The sequence below is a fragment of the Cyprinus carpio genome, chromosome B20 (assembly GCF_018340385.1).
Source record: "Cyprinus carpio isolate SPL01 chromosome B20, ASM1834038v1, whole genome shotgun sequence".
Taxonomy (NCBI): domain Eukaryota; kingdom Metazoa; phylum Chordata; class Actinopteri; order Cypriniformes; family Cyprinidae; genus Cyprinus; species Cyprinus carpio.
Window position 1 is genome coordinate 7077225 of NC_056616.1, and position 23091 is coordinate 7100315.

At 38.3% G+C, this 23091-nt stretch overlaps 1 protein-coding gene across 3 annotated transcripts; it reads right to left on the bottom strand.

Moving 5' to 3' along the window:
• Positions 1-5096: 5096 nt before the first annotated feature.
• On the bottom strand, positions 5097-22378 carry LOC109105242 (YLP motif-containing protein 1-like). Of its 3 annotated transcripts, none has more exons than XM_042747338.1 (21): positions 21617-22378; positions 19892-20092; positions 19433-19630; positions 18715-19283; positions 16532-18625; positions 16299-16425; positions 16027-16183; positions 15855-15944; positions 15610-15772; positions 15242-15396; positions 14008-14162; positions 13866-13928; positions 13457-13576; positions 13192-13368; positions 12967-13050; positions 12766-12849; positions 12586-12663; positions 7518-7569; positions 6227-6351; positions 5768-5948; positions 5097-5436 (listed from the first exon to the last, which is right to left on the bottom strand). In XM_042747338.1, the coding sequence occupies exons 1-20, from the start codon at positions 22082-22084 to the stop codon at positions 5802-5804; spliced, it is 5307 nt and encodes a 1768-aa protein (XP_042603272.1). In that variant the 5' UTR covers positions 22085-22378; the 3' UTR covers positions 5097-5436; positions 5768-5801. The 3 variants fall into 3 exon arrangements, with proteins under 3 accessions (XP_042603272.1, XP_042603271.1, XP_042603273.1); XM_042747337.1 differs by having other exon boundaries at positions 15239-15396; positions 21617-22376; XM_042747339.1 differs by having other exon boundaries at positions 15239-15396; positions 21680-22375.
• Between the last annotated feature and the right edge of the window lie 713 nt (positions 22379-23091).

Sequence of the window (23091 nt, forward strand, 5' to 3'; positions counted from 1 at the left end):
TATTTAGGTGAACTATCCCTTGGCGTGGACACCGCACAACTTATTTGAAACACTGGGTTGCCATCATGTTATTCATCATCCTTTAAATAAGAATCAAACAAAATCATTGCTGTCTTTATGTATTGCATAACTCTGCATAAATGTTTCCTGTGCAGTATCTCCTGGGTAATATATTTATGCATGAGGAATGAAGTGGTGTTCCTTTAGTTGGCCTTCAAGTTTGATTTATGAGAGACAATTAATTTACGCAAAAGAATGTTGTGCAACATAATACAGCACCTGACAGTAAATGTATGCACTAAGTCCTTAGTACGATGAATTGTAACAGATTCCCATGTGTATGAAATGTCTCACAAGTGTGTAATGTCAAATGGGGTAGGCAGAAAGTTACTGAAGGAAGAGTGCCAGTTCGTATAAAGAAGCTGAAGTTGCTAGGAATATTAATTGTGCCTAAAGCCTGAAAATAAGACAGAAATATATTTTGCTTAGGCAAGTAAAAAATCTTTTCTTCATGATCACAAGAAACCATTTTAAAAAAGTGAAGAACTGACTTTTTTTCTGTCACAAATTTTGTAACACTTATGGCGTAAGAATGCAGCAACATTAATTTGTTTCAATAACTTGTCAGAACATAAAATAACAAAAATAAAGCCACACATCTGCATTTTGTTTAATAGGATTAAAAGGAACAAATATTCTTTTGATGCTCTTTTTGAAACAAAAGCATGAAAGCAAAATGTTTTGGTGTAACACTTTTTTAATATGCAGACTGATTTCAATTCATGCCTCAATGGATACAATTTTATTATTTTCCAAACAAACAATAAAATGTTTATACAAGTAATATACGAACAACTTGCATACAGTGTGGGGGAAAATACTAAGAAATTGTAGCTTGCCAAGAATTTCAATTTGACACGCAGACTGCAATCAAAGTTTTTTTTTTTTTTTTTTTTGGGGGGGGGGGGGTAACTTCCTGCAAAGTTTAGCTCCAACATTAATCAAATACTCCTGAACCAACGAATTAAGATCTTAGGAAGCACTTTACCAGGGCTGGAACAGAACTCTGCAGGCAGGCAGATCTCCAGGAACAGGATTGGACTCATGAATGCCAGGTAGAGAAATCCAGGAACATTCATGATTCAGATTCATGCGACAGAAAACAGCAATGTAGCATGCTGTAGCTGGACCTTGTTGAGCTACTGAATACTGACAATTTGTGTTTAGTAGGGTTAGTAGTGTAGCGAAATTCAATTAGTTACTCCAACACTGCTGGTATATGCAGAACATATTCACATAAATACATGAATGGAACAAAATTAGCACAAAAGTAACAGCCTTACATGGCTTGATGTTTGGACGTCCAGGACCAATGAAAAGCTGCAGTCCAATTGTCCTTGGTTGTCTTCTATCTGTAAGACTTTTTGCCCAGTTGGTGGTGGAAATGGGAATGTGGGAGACTGCTTAAACTGAGATGTGAAATACCTGGAGAGTCATCCGTTAGCAGTTCCACTTCTCTCAAAAAGAAGTTGCTCAACTGGAGTACGACCACCGCAAAGATTGTGATGCACAAAAAATCTTCATGGTCTTCCCTGAGATGTAAACTACCATGTAACTAATCAATTCGGAGCTGCAGGGAAATGACATCATGATGATGCTGATTGGCTGATGAACATCCACAATCCCAAGACCTTCACTAGGTTTGGGGGGGGGGGGGGTTGCTTTAATATTAGCGATTTACTTGTTGTTTGAGAAAGGTGTCAGAATACTTCTAAACAGCTGCCAATTCAGAATAAATGCAATTGTTCAGCTGTGAGCTTCATTTACACTTGATCTGGAGATTGTAACAGTAACTGTGCTGACGTCAATAAACAGAAAAAAAAGTTATAAAACCGAGTGATGACTTTGTCGAAGGGCTTTCTTATCTGGAAAATAATTTTCTATTTATGGAACAGTGGGCATTCCAATTTTTGCTGTTAATTGTAATGGACGTGTCCTTTTTTTTTTTTTTTTTTTGGTATGTCAAATCTGTAATCTCTTTAACAATTCGTTTTCCCCCTAAAAATCTTAAATATTCCTGTAGACGAGTTTGACACCAATATACCAAAACATGAAAGTTTTCTTATGAGATGGGGTTGGCCTGCCTCTTTTCTATACTGCCTCTGATGTGGCCGTTTCTCTCACCAGTAGGGGCAGTGTTACCAGTCCCAACAACTCAAATCCCTGCACAGTTAATCACTCTGCCATTAATGCCAGATTCTTGTGGCAATGGCAGTGACCGATTAGCTTCTTTGAAAAGCCACTGCCCTGCCCTGCTCAGATCAGATGTAAAATTGTCCTCATTGATTGTTATCCTTGGTGATTGGGCAACTAATAACTTTAAGACAGACAGCCCTCATCCATTTTTGATTGGCAAGTTACATGCCTTCCAATGATGACAGGGAGATTTCAGCAAAAACAATGAGTAGGCTCGACACTTCCAACCAAACCTGGAGTTGATTGGGCTGCTAGGAAGACACTGTAATGAACCAGATATGAATAACAGAGGGAACAAGTTCCAGTAACTTCTATATCATTCCCCCCTCACAAAATGTTTTGCTTGGCCTTGAAAGACAGCATACATTGACTGTTACAGTTTACTCCCCAGTTTAGTTCCAAAGACTAAAGTCTCAAACCCAAAGAGATATTCTTTCTAAAAGCTAAGACTCGTCCACGCCCTCCTAAAATGGCTCGTTTAAACGCCCCCACGTCTATGTCACTGTGTGGGAAGATTTGCATAACCCCACCCAAATGTTCACGCAAAGAAAGACGGCGTAACTTTTATTCTTAGTTAAGACTTGTCCGGTTAAGATTGTCGTGGAGACGCTGTGTGTTTCACTGTGAAAGCGAAACTAATTTCTTTGGTCTTCCAAAAGAGGACAACTAGAAAACAGTGGTTAAGTTGTATTTACAACACGGTTCCAGAACAGTTCAAATCCAAATATTCAGATGTGTGCAGCACATTTTATGGAGGACTGTTTCCTGAACCTGGGAAGGCTGTGCACAAAGGTTGTTTCTATAAAGTTGGGCAATTTCAACTTTGCAAGGACATTCTGGTACTTCTGACTCACAGCCTGTAAGTATGTTTTCATATTTAAAGGATTGTCCACTGTGACAGCATCACAGTATGTTAAGGGGCGTAACATTTCCATCACACGCTTCAGGGATTCGGCCAATCACAATGCACTGGATAGCTAGTCAATCAGAGCACACCTCGCTTTTCAGAAAGATAAGCTTTGTAAAAATCAACGCATTTCAGAAGACGGGGCATAGAGGAGCAAAAATAATGTACAGTATGTGGAAAATAATGTGTTTTTTGAACCTTAAGCCGCATAAACACATTGCATTACACCAAATACAAAAAATAATTCTTTTTAGCAACGTCATATGCCCCCCTTTAACAAATCATCAGAATATATAATTCAGTCAAGTTTATTAATGTCTGATCCAGACCTACACATTATACCAGCCCTGTATTAAAAGCACTTAATACAAAATTATGTGAATTAAGGTCTTTAGGTGACAGCAATCAAGCTGTTAAATAAATGGTGCAGTCTGCACAGTATAAGGTCTTATGGGATCATATGGCAAAGTAATATCCTGGTTAATACCAGTTTAAAATGAAAAATTTTTGGTTATGACAGACTACGTGTGTTGCACCTTAAATGTCAACATCTGCCTCCGAGAAGATGGTTTAAGATGCCACAAAACAAGTAAATTCAATGGTGCAGTGAGGTTTTTCTTTTGAAATTATTAAAGTTCTCATGAGTATACATTTGTTTAGATGCATTTTTTGCAACTACATTATCAATTTTGAACAGGAGGAATATTACAAGTTTATACTCCAGAGGGAGCAGTTAAACTGTTAAAAAATTGTGCATTCAATGAATAGTTCACCCAAAAATCAGTCACCCACACATTGCTCCTAAACCATATGACATTCTTTCTTCTTTGCAACACTATTTTCTTTGAAGTAACAGACAACCACCAATAATCATCAAGCTCAAGACAACAAAAGTACCATAGAGCCGTAGTCCTACAACTCCTGCATTACATTCCAGGTCTAGAAGAAAATCCATACTGTATAACCTTTATTTTAGGTGTAGACTTCAATTCATTTTTCACTAAAACCATGTTGCAAAGAAGTGCAAAGTCCAACAGAACAACTAGTGTTTTTTTTTGTTTTTGAGTGAACTATATATCACAATTCACAAGTCCTTAAATTGCCAATAAAATGTCTATAATTAATCGATTAACTGCCAGAAAATGAAATTACGGAAATTAAAGCACCCTATTAAATACTGATAAACACTGTTTTAAAATAGATAAATAATAGGTTCATCAAGTGTAAATGTATCATGGATTGCAGTTTGTTTACACTTACCTTTAATGGCATCTCATTCATATTTGTATCTGAGTATATATATTGAATGTTGTTTTATGAGCATTTAATGAACATCACTGTCGAGTGGACACCTTGATAATACAAGTGCACTAATAACAAGTGTGCATTCATTAAAGAACCCAACTATCACTGCAAAAGCTAAAGCCTTAAATGCTTTACATATTCCAACTAATGAGGTTTATGTCAATACATACAACTGCATATTGATCTCTGTTATTAATAAAGCTTATTTCTGGCTCTTAGTATAGTGAACAGATTGCTTTTATAAAAAGGTTTTCAGGGTCACGTGTAATTTTACAAAAAAAATATAAAAATACAAATGTAAGTTGGGAGGTTCATGACACAAAGCATTGGTCTAGCCAAACTCTGTATATGTTAAATGTATTTTATGCAAAATTCATGCCCATGTTTCCTGGCAACTTATGTGGCAAACCAAATAATAAGCAGGCCAATAAAACAACCACTGGAACAGACCTGTCATTCAATATGTTGCCACACGAGAAACCAGTAAACTATTTTGTAAGCAAGTCATGCGTCTTGCGTCAATCTTTAGAGTTTCTTTCTAATATTTAATTACATTTTAGCCACCAAACCAAAGTTTCACAATTCAGCTTAACAGACAGATTTTTAATAGCAATAAAGTGAAAAATGATTGTTTTATGAGACTTTTTTTGTAAGCTTTATTGAGTGTGTACATGTGTGTGAACTACAAGAATATTTCAGGGCTAAACACATTAGCTCTATGGAATAAAAATAAAGACAGTAAGGATATCGCCTACAATCACATGCACCACTGATACAAAACAACACACAATGCTTAACCTATTAAAATAAGATTGGGATTTACATTAGACATTTACCAGATATTATATGAAGGCCACTGTGTGTACTACGGGATCGACCAACGACTAATCGCCAGTTTCTGAAGAGACGATGCTCTTTCTTCATCAGGCAGTACACTTTGGAAATGAAAAATTTCATGAACTGGTGTCCTGGAAAAAGAAGATGAATAGTTAAAAAGACATGAAGAGAATTGAAATAACATGTTTGTTTAATGATAGTGGATCACATTTACTGCTACACAGTTACTGAATAAGGCCCAGTGAATCTTAAAATGTTACATTTTTCCCTTCAGAAATAACTGCAAAAGGAATTTTATTTGGAATCTATACCTAAAACATTCCTAAACGTAAACAGTTTAAGATGTAAATAAGTAAGCTGATGTTCTAAAACTTAGCAAAACGGGAAATAAAATGCGTGTCTCTAGCTTTCTATCTGCATCAATCTTGGCTAATCAAAAGAGCGCAATTATTAGAAACTTACCATAAATGCTGTACAAATGTCATTACAAAATCTCCTAAAAATACTTTGTGCGGTTAAGAGCTCTCTGAGCAAGCTGGCCACTCTCATCCGTGATTTTCTCCCAGTCTGTCTGACCGACTACAAAACCAATCGCACGCTTTCTGTCGGCGTCCTTCTTCTCTTCGAGATCAGCCCAGCGCACCTGGAAAATCAGCAAGTTTAATGAGCACAAAATGGTTATTTAAATCATGACCCTCCCCAAACTGAACAAGAAAAGCTATTAAAATTTCAGATCAATTCAGGTCTTGTTCAGACCAACAACAACAACAAAAAAAATAAAATACAGACCAACTATTCAAGCCTTTTCATAAGAGGGGTCTCAATCTGCAATACTCAAGAACATTCAAAACAAAAACTGAACAACAAGTGACTATAAACAGTAGTTCAAAGCGACTTTATGAAATACGTGCAGCACATTACCCTCTTTTTGCCAGGTTCAGACATGCGACTGGCATAGTCATCGGGCAGCTGAAGGAAGTCCTCCATGCCAGACACATCAGTTTCTCGTTTTCTCTTGCCTCCACCCGCCAGACCATCCAGTTTGTCTGGAAGGACAAAGCAGCATCTAAAGTCATCACCAACTCTACATCTGATGAACACTTATTACTGCTAAAACCTGGCAAATCACATACTAATATGATAAAAGCTATTATTGTGTTAATATCGACAGCTTTCCAAAGACGTACATCATGTGCACAGTTTCAAGGGCTATTCACACTGCTGGGTTAGCTTTTTTTTTTTTTAAACCAGCCACACTTCGGACATTTATACAAGCTTTCATGTGCTCACAACTTGCTCACCAATGGATCCTTTGCTATGAATGGGTGCCGTCAGAATCAGAGCCCAAACAGCTGATAAAACCATCATAATAATAAAAGGGCATTTTCAAGACACCGTTTTCAACTAAAAATGGAAAACTTGGGTTTTTGCCATTCATTTACACAACAGCTTTTGAAAATGTGTTCCAAAGTGCAAGCGGTTCAAAATGATACTATTACAACATGTGTAAACTAAAAAAAAATTGTGAAAACGGTGACGTGTGAACAGGGATCATTCCGAAAACGTTGTTGCCTGTACGCAAAATGCAAAGGAAAACCTTTTGTCTTTATAGTACATTGCTGTCATGTAAACCTACCCTAAGAAACAACATTTTTTACTGGTGAAAGTTATACGGATAGAGGACTCCTATTTTCGCTGAAAGTTAAAAACCCAACAACACACACCTTTTTGCTTCACAAGACATTAACTGATGGACTTGAGTGATATGGATTACTTGTGGATTATTGAGATGTTTTTATCAGCAGTTAGGACTCTCATTCTGACGGCACCCATTCACTGCAGACGATCCATTGGTGAGCAAGTGATGCAATGCTAAATTTCTCCAAATCTGTTCCAATGAAGAAACAAACTCATCTGTATCTTACAAGGCTTGAGGGTGAGTAAATTTTCATTCTTTGTGTGAACTGTTTCCTTTAACTGTCTGAGAACAAAATGATAATGTGATGGAAAAGCAGTTATTGAACTATCAAAGACTAATCAACCCAGGAAAAAGTATGAAAAAGATTACCTATATATGACGACACCAAATATTAAAAACAATTAAAGACAACAACAACCATGTACAATGTATTAAAGATAACAACAACAACAACATACAGTAGATACATATATTGCTTTGAATATTTTGTGTAAACTACAAATAAATACCCACCAAGCTTTGCTTCTGATGTGTCCATCTCCCATTTGCTTTTCGGAAGGTATCCCTATATTACAGAGAGACACTCCAACGGTTAATCCTCAGGTGATGAGAGACAGAGGGGACAGATAGCGTGACAGGGAAAGAATAGGGGCTGGGGAGCAATGATGATGCTTTGGATGATGAGAGAATAAGTTTGAAAAAGAGATGATTAATAAGTCACAGAGGCAACAACAAGCTCTCAACAACTGATAAACAGTCCTTATTCAGGATAAGGAAACGTCTACTGAATACAGAAGATCATGCATATTTTAATACATCATGAAGTGTATATGAACCAGATTCCTACTAAATTGACTGCTTCACACATTAATTTTATAGTAAATAAAGCCAAGAAACCTTTTTTTATTTTAGCAGCTGAAATTGGTAACTATGAAATAAGACAAAAAGCCAACAGCACAATGCACAGGAAATACTCAAGACTGAAATAGAGTCCATTTTAAATGTAAAATTATTATTCTCTGCCAACCTTCAAGAGTATTTCTCAATCTTACCCTTGAGAAAATCATGTTAACACCGGATCTTTGGATTGAGTTACATTGACCTTTCATAAAGGGCTGCATGCTTAATCGAATGCGATTTGTCATGCACATCTTCATCAACATTTTTATCAAAAATCAGACAAACTACAGTACTTACATATAAAAAGGTTTTCAGGGTCGCGTGTAATTTTACAAAAATATATACAAATACAAATTTAAATTGGGAAGTTTGAGAAACATCGACCTTTCATATAAGGTTGCAGGATTAATCAAATGCGACTGTCGTGCGTATCTTGTCAGTAAAGCTGGTTCTGTGATTAGTAGTAAATCTCCATCACCTGCTTTCAGATGGAGCAGCATTTACTACATAGTGCCGTAGTTCACTGACAAGCTGCGCAAAAAAACTAAAAATAAATAAAAATTCACAGATGATATAATCGTACGATTATGAAATCAAAAGAAATCGTTCGCGATAATGACAGCTGTTTGCGTAGCTTCCCAGTGAACTACGGATCTGTGTAGTAAATGCTGCTCCATCTGAAAGCACGTGAAAATACTACACTTAATGTTTTTACTCCAAACTTACTTCATAACATCAGACAAGTGTTTTAAATAAATCCTTCTGTGAGATGATGTGGCTTCTTACACAGAATAAGACACGCAACATATTTAATAGTATTCTAAGGAGTGATAAAGGCTATGTCGATTAGCATTGCATTACAGATATACTTTATTATAAGGAAAATTATAATAAAACGAACTCAGATAAACCTTATATTGCCATAGTCGTGTGTTTATTTGGAGTTTCGCTCGAGATCGCCCTCTGGCCTTCGGATGGAGATTCACTACTGATTACAGAACTGTGCTTCACTGAAAGATACGCATGACAATCACAGCTTCTGTCTAATCGTGATTTTGATTTATTTCGATTTATTGTGCAGCCTTACTTTCATCTGACAAATATATAAAAATAGTAATTTTTTTTTCTTTCCCCAAATTAATTTTTGAACTGGGAATTTATACTCAATTGATAGAGAAATGATAAATATAGTTAAAGTACAAATCCGTAAAACTCACTTAACTAAATTAAAATTTGTAAATGGAAAACTAAAATGTAACTGCTCATCTCTTAATTAAAATTTAAGGGATCAGAATTACAGTTTACACAAAAAGCAAGACAATTACACAAAATTGGGTAAAAAGTCATCTACACTGAAGCCACATTAAATATTTGTGATAGTACACAAACCAAAGAGATTTTAATGTTACTAATGCACAAGTATGAATGTTTTGTCTTAATGCATTCTATTTCCAATTGTATATAGAATTATATCCAATAGTAGTAGAATTAAAGGTGTCATGAACTGAGAAACCAAAATCTCCTTGGTATTTTGACATGTAAGAGGTCACTGTGCTATAGGTTTCAGAACTCAAAACTTTCTTGTTAGACCAAAAACAGCTTATATTGAAGCCCTTCTGCCAAAATACCAACTTGTGGAATGTTCTACTCTATGATGTAATAGTGTGGATAAGCACCGCCTCCGCCGAAGATGATTAATGCCTGCTTCGACATCACTGCCTGTTTAACCCCGCCCACAAATTCTCACATGTAGCGTTTACAAGAGAGGCGAACACAGGTCTAAGCAGAAATCAAATGATAAAGATGCCCCGAAGACAATACGCTGTGCAGTGCCAAGTTGTGGAAAAACAGTATTTGCATTGCCTTCCTTCTGATTCCAATGTTAGGAAAAAGTGGATTAGCTTTATTTTTAATGAAGATCCAGACAGCATCAGTTAGAACTAGGTCCTTTGTTCACCTTATTTTACTACAGATTCGTTTACAAAAAAGGCACAATTCGATGTGGGATTTTCAGAAAGATTGAAACTAAAAGACGATGCTGTGACGATTACATTGGATCGACAGTAGTGTCACAAAACAAATGTGAGTAACTGTTTTCATTACGTGGTCACTATAGAAACAGACTGCATTTAGGCCACGTCCATAATGCTCGTTTTTTGGGTCCACACCTTATAAAAACTTAGTTCTGGGTTTTTTAGCTCATTTGCTGTACACATTGTCACACAGCATCTTTTAGACATTTTTCTGTTTTTTGTCAGAAATGACAAGGAGGCAGCTTCCCGCAATACAAAGTCAATGGAGAGGTTTTGGGGTCAAAAACAGGACAGAAAATAGCCTATTACTTCTAAATTATATTTTTTGATGTAAAAAATCTTGATAACATTAGCAGTGGACCTAACAGAACAGAGGCAGTTCATGACCCCTTTAAATATTTTCAAGCTTTTACAACCACAAATTTTTGCTACAAAGTACAGATTGCAACAATACACAAAGTCAGATTTCAGATAAGTTTAGAACTATATAACTATTAAAATACACATACATAAAGGTGCAATCAATCATGACAAAGTTTGAAGCTGTGCATATGCTCTCTTTGATAAGAGTGTGAACACTCAAAACACACTTGAACATTTATGTCCCAATAAGTGATGTTTGTGTGATCATAAAAGGTTGTATCAATTTGTAAAAGGGCATAATTGACCCAGTACCATAAATTCAAATCACTGAATAAAAAAAAATACATAGTTAACATGAATGCTGCATATTTTGTAAGCGCATATATGTACACATACACTGATTTCCAATATTTTTAAAGATCTGAATTAGTGTCACAAGGTATTGAACTGAACAGCCAGGTTGTTAGAGATCTAGTGTTTTACAAAGATCTCAACGATTGTCTCTAAGATCCCAGGTGATTTAAATTTCAAATATAATCAGTGTTATCTGTGAAAAGGAGTACTGACAACAGCACAGAAATACAAGCCTTTCTGAAGGTCTCCATGGCTGATACCAACACCAGTAAAGAGGAACGATATGACCATGTGGAGACTAAAACAAAGATATTTTTATAAAAATAAATTATGAGAATAGTAATGGTAACTGAATTTCTTGTGTTTGGCAGCTGCGATGATAAACACTGTGTGCTTTGGCCTTTCATTTTCAAAGCCAGGTTTCATTCAGATGCCAAACCAAGTCATATTCTTCAAGTCATATACACTTTCATCTTAGTTTACAAAGTCTATCAGCTTTATTTTAGCAAGATATCAAAAAACAAATAGATGGTCACAAAGCTGGATGTTACATTATAATGTTATGTTGGATATTATGGACAAAGAAACTATTAATTATTTGTCTTGAATGTGTAAAAGGATAAACTTAAAATTTGGCCACAATTCAGTTCAAATATTCTTTAAACCCAATCTTTAATGCCAAGACAGACCAACATCTGTTAAAGTTCATCTTAATGCCTTATGTAAGAGCTTCCTTGCTTTCTTACAATATTCTGTAACTATCCACTGCATTACACTGCTACTACATTTCTACTGTAATTCCAACTCATTAACCCTAGGTAAAGCTAGCAATGATCAAAGAACAAACAGAAAACAGGCTTTAGCAAGCAATTATGCAGCAGTTATCATTTATATTATACTGATATTTCATGAACAATAGGCAGGTTGGTTTTCCTGACATGGTGGTTATTTGGTTTAGGTCTTCACACACTTTGTTTTATTATTAGCCACAAAGATAAGACTCATGCAGAGCTTCCTACAAGACAAAACTGAGAAGCTTTCAGGAAGTCTTGCATTCAAATTCAAGTCCCATCATAAAAGGTCCATATTAGGAACTCAACTATAACATCGGGCAAGACATACTATTTTGGTGTGCTTCTGTGTAAATGGCATACTAATAGTGATGCTGTTTAATATTCGGCTAAATAAAATATGATGAAGAAAAAACGGCTAAAACAAGAGACATTCTTGCATACTGTAAATCTAGAATACAGCAAACAAAAGCTGACTTATATATAATTAAAGCTACATTCAAGTGCAGCCAAACCACTTTTTGAGTCACTCACCTTTAAGTTCAATATGGAGGCTTCTCAAAAGCAAAATTAACACATGTATTCAGGAAGACTTTATACTACAGTCCATTCTTATAAAAGTTTTGTTGTCGCAAAAAAAAAAAAAAAAAACATTACGTCTCAAATGTACAGCAAGTAAAATAATATTTTAATTAGCTAAAATGTTTAGATCCATTAATATGAATATTGATGACAAATGTACAGATATTCTCCATTATATATACAATTACAGGGTATTTAAAGACTTCAGCAAAACGTGATCAAGCACTTTCAAGCACTTCAATGAAAATCAAGTCACTGCCTTTAGTGACATTTGCTGTTGCCTATATATTTGATTGTGAAAGCATTTAATAATCCATAATAAGAATATGGATTGCAATTATACCAAATAGCCCCAGAGAGCCCCGTCACAGAAATATATATATGTTTTTATTTGATTCACTTATGTCAACTTGGATTGAGAAAGAGTATCCTGTTACTTTGATGCATGGTTAGAATACTTACCGTGTTTTGTTGAAAAACTGGGTCACGTTTAAAGTAACTACAAAATCAGTTTCAGTTATCAGATGAAAGAAGCATGCATGAAAAGAGAGGTCCTACCAGATCAGTCTCGTCGTCATCTTCCTGTTTCACTTCAGATTTTGGTTCTTCTTCAGGGTTGAAGTCTTCCATCTCCACCTATCACAAAAGCACTTTGTGTTACTATGAGAAGGAAACCAGCATAACGACAAATATTTACAATTGCTTTAATGAACATAATGGGTGTCATCAAACACTTACATCTTCAATCGCAGCGTCCTGCAGTAGAGACCTGATATCTAGTCGGACCATATGTGGTGGTGCAGATTCCCAGCCACTGGCCAGCTGTGTGCAACAAGCATATTATTAGCCAGGCTTCTGTACAGTCATATAACTCCGTTTATCTACAGAACAAAAATGGCAGGCTCAAACTCCAAACACAAATCAAGTTAAAGGAACTACCTTTGTAATATCCTTTAGTGTTCGTCCATGTATGTTTCTCTTTGCACATGTTTGGTGATCAGTGGTGATTTCAGCCAAGTACACCTGAGAATAAAAAAAAAATAAAAAATGTATAGTACAGTTAGGTAGATAAAAAGTATAAAAAGTTGCTCTACAGATATGACTAGCCTTGCCATTCATTCCTAGCAACTACTTAAATTTACTTGAAATGCCAAGGAAGCTCACCTCAAACCCCTTTGTCTTAGCTGCACTCCAGAACTGGTCAAAGTACTTCACTTTATCATTGATGGCATCCAGGATTATGAAGGGGAAAAATCCATCATCCAGTGTTTTCTTGAATGTCTTCAGCATGCTGCTTCGATAAGTTTCTTCCATTTCTGGCTCATATTCATATTCAAGAACCTGATGAAGATGGTCAGAAAGCTTAGCACGATCAGTTGAGGGAAGTGAGTGGATCTCTCGTTTGAAATGAATTACGAACAGATCAAACCTTGCTCTTGAAGCGCTTCCCAGAATCAGGGTCCTTCTCAACTTTTTCCACTTCAGTCATGAAATAGTCATCTAGACCAAGAACTCTGGGTGGCGCACCACCGCATTCAACCTCTTTATCCTATTTCAACAAAGGAAAATTTAATGGATTAATTTAAATAAAGTAAATTTATCAAAAATTACGTTTTTGGTTATATGCAGTCTCTTCGGCTCAGAACATCTCATCTCAAGCATTTCAAGCTATGCAAGCTTGATTTTGTGTGTAAGCATGTTTACAGCTGAAAAACACATTCAGTTTAACAATAATAAAGACATTAAAGCAACTCCCTAATCCACCCTCAAGGCTGAGGTCTGTTTCTACAAGAGTATATGCCAAGCAGCAAATGTGGAGACAAAACAAAGCATATTACCCTAATAAGTTTTGCAACATGACTTTTGCCACTTCCAGGTAACCCACGCATGATGACCACAATCTGAAAAGGAAGAAAACGGTAAGTATGGTATTCAGAAGATGATTATTCAAAGGAGAACCAGAAGATAACTGTGGTATACCCTGTCAGGCCGAGCTGATCGACCTGGCGGTTTGAGGATGTCTTCAGCATTCTTTGTCTCTGGTTTCCTCTCCACACGAGGGGGCGCAACAGGAGCAGAAGGGGGCAGGGATGTGGGTGGTGGAGGGCGCTCATCTGGATAGCTCCTTCGATCACCTAAGTAAGTAAGAGATACAGGCATCTTACACAGTCCTCAATTTTTCAAGCTTAACAATAACTCTGTTATTTATGGTAAACTGCATTCACTTTTGAATTGGCTTGTGTGAACAGGACTCTTCTAAGGGGCCGTTCACATATCGTGTCTTTTGCATGCTCACGTTCGTTATTTTAAATGAAGATGCGCAGCAGGCGGGCTCATAATGGAAGCGATGCGGTCGCGACACGCTCATTTTTTCCAGACGCGCCCGCGCCGCATCGAGATAAAAACATTTCAACTTTTCAGAATTTCATGTGACAAGAACCAACCAATCAGCTTCATCCTTTCCGTAACAACACTGAAAGCTCAGCCAAGATAAAGGAACAGCTGATCACAGCTGTATATGGAAAGCCATTTTAAAATAAATTTAGTAGCAGAGCTACTGCAAGCAATTTTTAGTGCTGCAAATCTATTTATCCTTTGCTGAAATTTCCACGTCTTCATGGAGAGTGCAGGTCATGGTTGCTTAGCAACGGCAGATGCCTCCGGAGCACAAGCGCCTGAAGGTTTTGGAACAAAAGCAGAAAGCAGCGTGCCTTGCGTTTTCCACGCGTTTTTAGGCTCGACATGTGAACGGCCCCTAATCGTGTAATTTCTGTGCCACTAGCTTTACCAAAAAATGCTTTCAAATAGGTTTCCCCAAAAACCTTTGGTTGGAAAAAACAAATATTCTCATCCCAAGTCACAACATTAGCTAAGCCAATGTTGCGGTGTTGAGTTGGTCAGGTTGTTCAAACAAACAAAGTTTGTTTGATTAAGCCATAGTGTAATCAGCAGTAGAGTTCTTACAAAGAGTTGCATTAAAGATGGAATAAAATAAACTATTAAAAAAATATAATTACATGCACCAGCTTTAAAATAGTGCTGTCAAATGAATAATCATGAATCCAAAATGTGTGTATTTATATATACACAAATATACACAGTACACATATTATGTAAACAAATCTTTATTTTGAATGCGATTAATCGCAATTAATCATTTGACAGCACTACTTTAAAAATAAAGAGATGGATTCTTTTATAAATCACTTACTACCATAGCTTGAGGATCCATGGTCATAATGTTCAAGACTCCTTTCATAGGAAGACCTGTCATAGCTTGTTCGGTTATAAACCTCACGATCCCTGCTTGAGCGGCTTGGGTGATCTCTTTCTCTGTCTCTGTGTCCGGGACGAGGCCCAAGTGGAGGTCTGAAACCAGACATACAAAAAACCAACGTATCAAAAGAACATTCCAAACATATGCCACCACACTTTTTTTCCAGTCCAAACTGGTGCAAAGATATTTTGATGTAGATAAGGAAATGTTTACCAGTAAATTAAGTAATATGGGCATAATATGCATAAAACTCAAAATATGCAACTGTGAAAAAGGTTGCAGCAGTATGGTCTGGAAGTACTTACCGTTCTTCTCGTAAGAAACGGTCCCTTTCATATCTGTCTCTCTCATAATCCAAATGTGGCTTCTCCCTGTACGGATCTCTCTCCCAATCCCTGTCATAATCTCTGGGACCACCATATGGGTCACTTCTTCTGTCATAATATGGGTCTCTGTGGCCAAGCAATTCTACCAAGGAAAGAGGTTGATCACAGATGTGAATTAAAATAAACCAACACAGTGTTCTTCATAATCACAGAACAGAACCAACCTTTCTCATAAGATCGCTCAGATGGCGGTGGAGCAGGCCTCAACACAATCCTCTCTCCATAAGAAATCCTTTCCACTGTTGAACCAGCATCTGCTTAATAAAAAAAAACCAAATGTAGTTTGTCTAAATACATTTAGAATCAAAACAGTTGAGAGGTAGAATGTGTACTGACCACGGCCATGCCCATAGTCCACTGTTTTAGCAATGAATGAGGCTGTAGGGGCAGGAGATGAAGAAGAATGAAGGAAGCCTGCAGATTGATTTGAAGAGGGCAAACCAGCTTCCAAATGCTGATTAGTCTGTCCCGTTTCTGACAATAAATTGGTAGCCTTTAAGAAAAAGAAATGGTCAAGCAATCAGTAGTTTTTCAAAAACATGTTCTTGCAATATTGGAGATTAGTTTCTGAATCAAGGAGTGAACCTTGAAACTCAAGGTTGGCTTACCTGCAGAGCACTTTTAACTTCAGGTGGAATTTCTAATCCAAGAATTCCAGTGGGAAGTTCTGAAGGCAACCCGGCTGCCTCCGTGTTCAAAGTTTCTCCCAAAACCTTATTGCTTTCCTGTAGCTCTCTATGAGCAAACATATCACCCAAGTTAATATTTTAACCTCAGCCAGTTGGACTATATGACTTGAATGTTGTTTAATTAATGATACACTGATGGGAACTCCTTTTACCTTATCAATTTCAACTCCTGGGCAGCTTTGAGAATGATCTCATGCTGCCTTTGAGAAAGAGCAAGTACGGTTTTAGTTGCACTAGGTGAAGACTGATCAAGTGGATTATCCAGGGCTTGAGGTGCAGGCAGGCCAGCTAGCGGCTCTGGTTTATGTTCATAATGGGCCTCCGCTTCACCACCTGGATGAGAGTAAGCTCTCGCTGGTGGGGGTGGGCTCCTTTCCCATTCAGAACGAGAGTGATAAGGAGGCTCCCTGTGATTTTCTTGATAAGGTGGTCCTCTTTGCTCCTCTCTAAAACGATTCTCATCATCATATGGGAATGACCTTTCTCTTTCCTCTAACCATTGATCCTCTCTAATGTGCTCTGGGGGGCGACGTGTTGGATAGTCTTGGTCAAGTTGCTCCCTGCCCCATTCCTCACGAGAACCGTAATACTCATCGTCTTGTTTGTAATCTTGATACTCACGAGTTGGCCTTCTGTAAGTATCATCCTCAGCACCATATGGGTATTCCTCTTCATAATTTTCTTCTTCATGGGGTGGAGGGACATGCCACCACTCCCTTGGCATTGGGGGTCTCATGGGAGGTCTTCTAATCTCCATTTCATGGGGAGGCATTGGAGGACGTCTGAGCCCTCCCCCTCGAGGATGAGCCCATCCAGTTTCTCTGTCCATTTCTTCTTCATATCCAAGAGGACCAACTGGTTCCCTTGCTAAGATTTCATGAGGTGCTGGTGGCTTTCTCATTTCTCGCTCCATCATGTCATGGCGGGGTGGTGGTGGTCTCCATGGGCCTAGACCACGTCTGAACCGTGGTCCCATTACCCCACGCGGTCCCATGTGAGGAGGTCCATGTGGGGGACCAGGAGGAGGGGGGCGCCTTGGACCATGAAGCATAAATCGAGGATGAAAAGAGGGTTTTCTGGGGCCACCTGGAGGAAAAGGAGGTCTAGCATGCATGGGAGTTCTTCTCTCTGTCCAGTATGGATCTTCTTCCTCCCAGTATTCTTGTGGTTCTTCTTCCCAGTTTTCATCTGGATGAGTGCTCTCTGGGTGCTCCCTGTGACCCACTGGAGGTCTTCTCTCTCTAGGCATTTCATAGTACTCTTCTGGGAAGTGTTCCTCCTCTGGATGCCACATCTCATGGGGTGCTTCCTGGTCATCCATTTCTCCAGGACCTTCCAAAGAGGGGTCTCTCCAAACCGAATCCTGGTCCTCTCCATGCGTTATGTCCTCTGGTTGCTGATGGTCATAGGGATCCTCTGACATAATTTCTCTCTGACAGTTGGGATCAACCATTTGTCCTCCGTATTGTCCTCGGCCACGTGCACGGCCCCTGCCTCTGAGAGGCACTGGCCCTTGGCCCCTTCCCCTTCCTCGGGTTACCTGGGGTGGACCTGTTTGATTCATCACATGTGGCCCCCTAGGAGCCTCCTTAGGTGTATCGGGTTTAAACTTATCTTGAGGAGGCTTCGCTTCTTGTGGTGGCCTGTTAGTAACATTGTTGGTTTTAGACAATGTTGGTTGTGAGCTTGGCTTCTGAGAGTTTTTGTTGGTGGTGTTTGGACTTTCTGTAGGTAGGGAAGGTTTAGTAGTATCTTCTTTTAACTTATCCTGCTTTGCAGTATCAGCAATGGTATCATCAGACGTATTACCCTTAGTTTGAGGAATGGGTCCACTCTGAATAAAAAATCCATCCACTGCGTCCAATATGTCATCTGTCAGTGACGGACCAGTGGAAGCACCATCTTTTTTGATATTTTGATCTTGACCACTTTTGTTTTTTCCTGGGCCTGTTTGAGATTGGGCAAAAGGTGGCGCATCAGGTTTTGCTGATGTCTGCTTTGTTTGAACGCCAGGGACAGGACTGGATTGCGCTCCATACCCTGGTTGTTGAGGAGGTACAGGGGGTCTTTCAAATCGTGTAGGTGCATTCAACCTAGGGGGGTTCTCAGGTCTTGCTGGAGGCCCAGGGTGAGGAGGATTACCTCTGGGAGGTCGGTTAAATCGCTGACCACCGTCAAATCTAGGTGGTGCACTAAACCGTTGCTGGTATGGCTGTTCAAAACGTGGTCCTCTAGGACCTTCAAACCTGAAAAAGAAAATATATGAAAAATCAGTAATCTAGCTAAAAAAAAATGTGTTAAAGTGTGCAATCCTGATTCTTCTTAAATGCATTACCTTGGGCCATCAAATCTTCCATGAGGCCCATGAGGCCCAGGAGGTCCAGGAGGACGAACCCCTAGTCCAGGTGGTCCAGCAGTTTTACCTGTTTCAGAGACAGAATTTGACCCAGAAGATGGGAAAGGTTCTGCAGGTGATGGTCCCTGTGGAATAACCGGTCCAGATGGTGGTGGGACCTGTGGTGGAGGTCCTGGCATGGCATCCATTTTTACTGGTGGAGGCATAGATGGAAGCCCTGCGTTGGCTAAATGCATGTTTCCATCTGGTCCAGGGAGTCGATGCTGCCCATATGGTCCCATTATGCCCCCATATGAAGGAGCTGTACCATACTGATGCTGCATAGCTCTTAAAGATGCGACTCTCTCTTGCAGATGAGCTGAAGTTGAATTCATTTGCTCTTGCCATTGTCTCCATTGGGCTTCGTAATCATGTAGCTGGTCTTTGTGTGGGTATGTCTGAAACTGTTCTAACCACAAATTAAAGTGTCTGTCCCACTCTTGGTACAAGGGAGCAAATCGCTGTTGCTGCATTTCATAGTGCTGCAATTGCATCTCAAAGGGCATTGTCTGGTGGATAGAATTAAACAACCATAATAAAATGATATTATTTTGCTGCTTTTTCTCATGTTTTTGCTCTATAACAAAATATTTTCTAAGCTCACCACGCAAATTAAGAACCAATAATAGATTTAATAGAAAAAAAATAATAATTGCACCTGTAGATGTGCTGGTTGTTGAATAACCTGCTGGTACTGTTGCAGGACATGCTGTAGTTGAGCATGCTCTTGCATCAGTGCCTGGTACTGAATGCTGGCCCTTTGATGCTGTACATGCTGCCAATGGGCAGCTGCCGCCTGCAACTGCTGAAGACGTGCGGCTTCAGCTGGGTCTCCTGTATCAGTGATGCCACTGGGCTGTAATAAATATCAGTAATTAAGTCAATATGAATATTCAGTTGATACGGTACCACATGTTTAAAGGTACAGAACTGATAAATAAATACATACACACCAGTCAACATTTGAAGTGGATCAAAACTTTTCATCAAAGTTGTCCTAAAACACATTCTTGTCTTAGGACAACTTTGAACTTTTTTGATCCACTTCAAATGTTGACTATTTTACATACAATATATGAACAAAACACCATATATTACTTTTAAAAAAAAAAAAGACCTTTGATTCCTCTGGTGGTGGGGGAGGAGGGGGTTCCTCTTTGGGAGGTGGGGGTGGAGGGGTGCTCTTTGGGGGTTCAACTGGAGGCGGTGGAGCAGGAGCATTGCTTCCATTAGATGAATTTTGATTCTGCTTAGCCTTCTCGTTTTTCAGCTTCTGCAAATTTTGACGGTGCTGCTGATACCAATATTCCTGCTGCTCCTGTACACAATAAATACAAATGCTACAAATATTTCTATAATGTTTGAATAACCATATTCCTTGAATTCAAATAAGAATCACATGATATCTTACAATCCAATGACAACGATGCTGAAACCATACAACTGCAGTGTGACCATTTTTGAATCTGAACAAACAGGCAAAGAAGCTAACTTGTTAAAATAAAATAAAATAAAAATAATAAAGTTATTTTTACAAAACTATTAACTCTCCCACAGTTCTGACTTCAAACAAGAAAAAAAAAAGAATTTTATGAACCCATCAACAAGCTACTGATTTTCTCTACAATATGTTAGGGATAACTGTAGCATAAAGTAAATTTACTGAAAAGGGTTAGTGTGAATATGAGGACATTAACTATGATATGATAAGTGACAGGCCAGTTTACAGTAAAAGGATTCACATAACTACAGTATGCAATAGTGCATTAAAAAAGACAATTATGACACAGTAACGTGTCCCAACACTTGCCTTCTCTTCTGATACAGATTACAAAGTATGTATTTATTACTTCACACAAGACTACATACTTTTAAGGAATAGTGAAAGTAGGCAAACTGTGACACAGTAACAGGGGCTGCTTGGAAAATATCTGCTGGGTGATTGGTTTGCAATTAATAAATATTGTGGCTGTTTAAAATACAGATAAAACAATGTTTCCTTGGAAAGCGCAAACACCTCATGTAATTTTCAAAATTCATGCCAAGTAAACAAACAGAAAGGTTTGTATATTCATCAGAACAGATTTGGAGAAATGTAGCATTACATCACTTGCTCACTAATGAGGACTCTGTGAAAGGGTGCTGTCAGAATTAGAGTCCAAACAGCTGTTAAAAAACTAAAAATCAATAATCCAAACAACTCCAGTCCATCAATTAACATCTTTTGAAGTGAAAAGCTGCATGTTTTGTAACAGGTGTTTTTACTTGAAAGCATTACTCACATTTTTGCTGGAAACAATGTATTAAAGATTTTAATTGGTGGAATTATTTCATTAAAAATAAAAATAAAAATTTACTTCATAAGATGTTAACTGGTGGACAGGAGCTGTGTGGATTATTGTGATGTTTTTATCAGCTGTTTGGACCCTCTTTCTGACGGCACCCATTCACTACAGATCCATTTGTGGGCAACTGTTTTTTTTTTTTTTTTTTTCACCAAAATCTGTTCAGATGAACAAACTCATGTTTGTTCATTTTGACAAATCAACGAACAATTGTAGTCAAGCTAATATAAAGCCATATAAAAGTATGCTGTATGCTTATTAGAAAAGTGATGTTTTAGATGGTGTATGATATCACAGCAGAGACATGACATTCAGTAAATTAAGGAAGTGCCAACTGACGACATATGACCTATGTTAATAAGGAATATGTTAATTATATTGTATTGTAGTGATCTATACAAGATTGAGATATAATGTGCTGGATAAGGAGTTACTATATTGTATATACTATATACAACAGCATGAGATTAACAATAAACCATGCCACAGAAGCTTGCCTGCAGAGACATCGACGAAAAGTCGGGCTTTTCATCCGCCACCGATGCACTGGCTTCGCTAACCTGTGGTGCTGGAGCGGGGGTCTTCACTGCAGGGGAGGAAGATGATGAAGGCTCGGGGGCTGGAGGCTGGGGCGGGCCAGCAGGACCTCTCAGAGCGGACGGATCTGGAAAGCTGCTGGGGCCTGTCTGCCAGTACGGAGGCCCGCCGCCGCTGCTAGCGTTACCGGAGTGATGCAGCACCGACTGCAGCTGCTTCTGATGGAGCTGCTGCAACTGCTGCATTTGCTGTAAATGCTGTTCGTGTAAACTAGAGAAATTTGACGAGGCTGGAAGAGACGGAGCGCCATATCCTCCTCCTGCTGCTGCTGCTGCTGGAGGCTGAGGTCCCCTAAACTGATGAGGCCGCGGGCCGAAGTGTGGAGGAGGCTGGTGTGCGCCTCCGAAAGCGCCCCAGGAGGGATGCATGCTTGAACCCAGACACTACGGGACAGACAAGGCCTAGCCGCCTGAGCGCATAAAGCCGGCTACTTTGTAACTTTCGCTACTACTGTTTGCAAATATGATCACAGTTATCCCCGGTTCCAACTATCATACGAAAGTTTAACAATTGAATCTATCTTTACAGATGTGCAAAAAACAATACGTTTAAATACATAATTATTGTTTGAATGCCGTTTCCTCGACGAGCCTGTCTGCCTGCGTGTTTGCATGCCCAACTACGTCTGAGCGTCACCATGACGCTCACTTTGCGTAATACGTCACCGCATTTCTTTACTCTTCCGCATGAAAGGCAGGCGCATTAGCACCACCTGTCGCACTGGCTCTGCGATTGATCAATACCATACTCTTTTCTCAAACAGAATTTAATTCTTTAAATTTGAAGTAATACATTTTAAAAATTATTTTAAATATATAGCATAAAGGCTACACATCTGGAAATATATATTTCTTATTTAACAATCATTTACAATATATGGGTTTCATATTTTAATATACAGCCTAGCTAGTTTAGAATAGCATAAACACACCTGATCATACTAAAACAGTAATTGGTATTAATGGTGTTTGGCCAGTCGTGAACAGTAAACTCACAAACCTACACATACTCTTTTAAATTTCAAAATAATACAACATAAAATAAAATAAAAAAAAAACACACTAACAGATCTCCCCCTATAATAATACTGAGCAAAAACACATGAAATAATACTTAAAAAAAAAAAAAAAACTGAATTACCATTCAGAAGCAAAGCATGCTGGATTAGAAATCTGCTGTACTCATTTTGTTGTGTGTGTGTGTGTGTGTGTGTGTGTGTGTGTGTGTGTGTGTGTGTGTGTGTATGTGTGTGTGCATACATTCACATTTATATGGGAACATATATGTACTTAATAAAGGATCAAACTTTATGAATATTAGATTATTTTAGATGTATTTTGTCTTCATTTCTAAATACATTATATTTGTATGTATC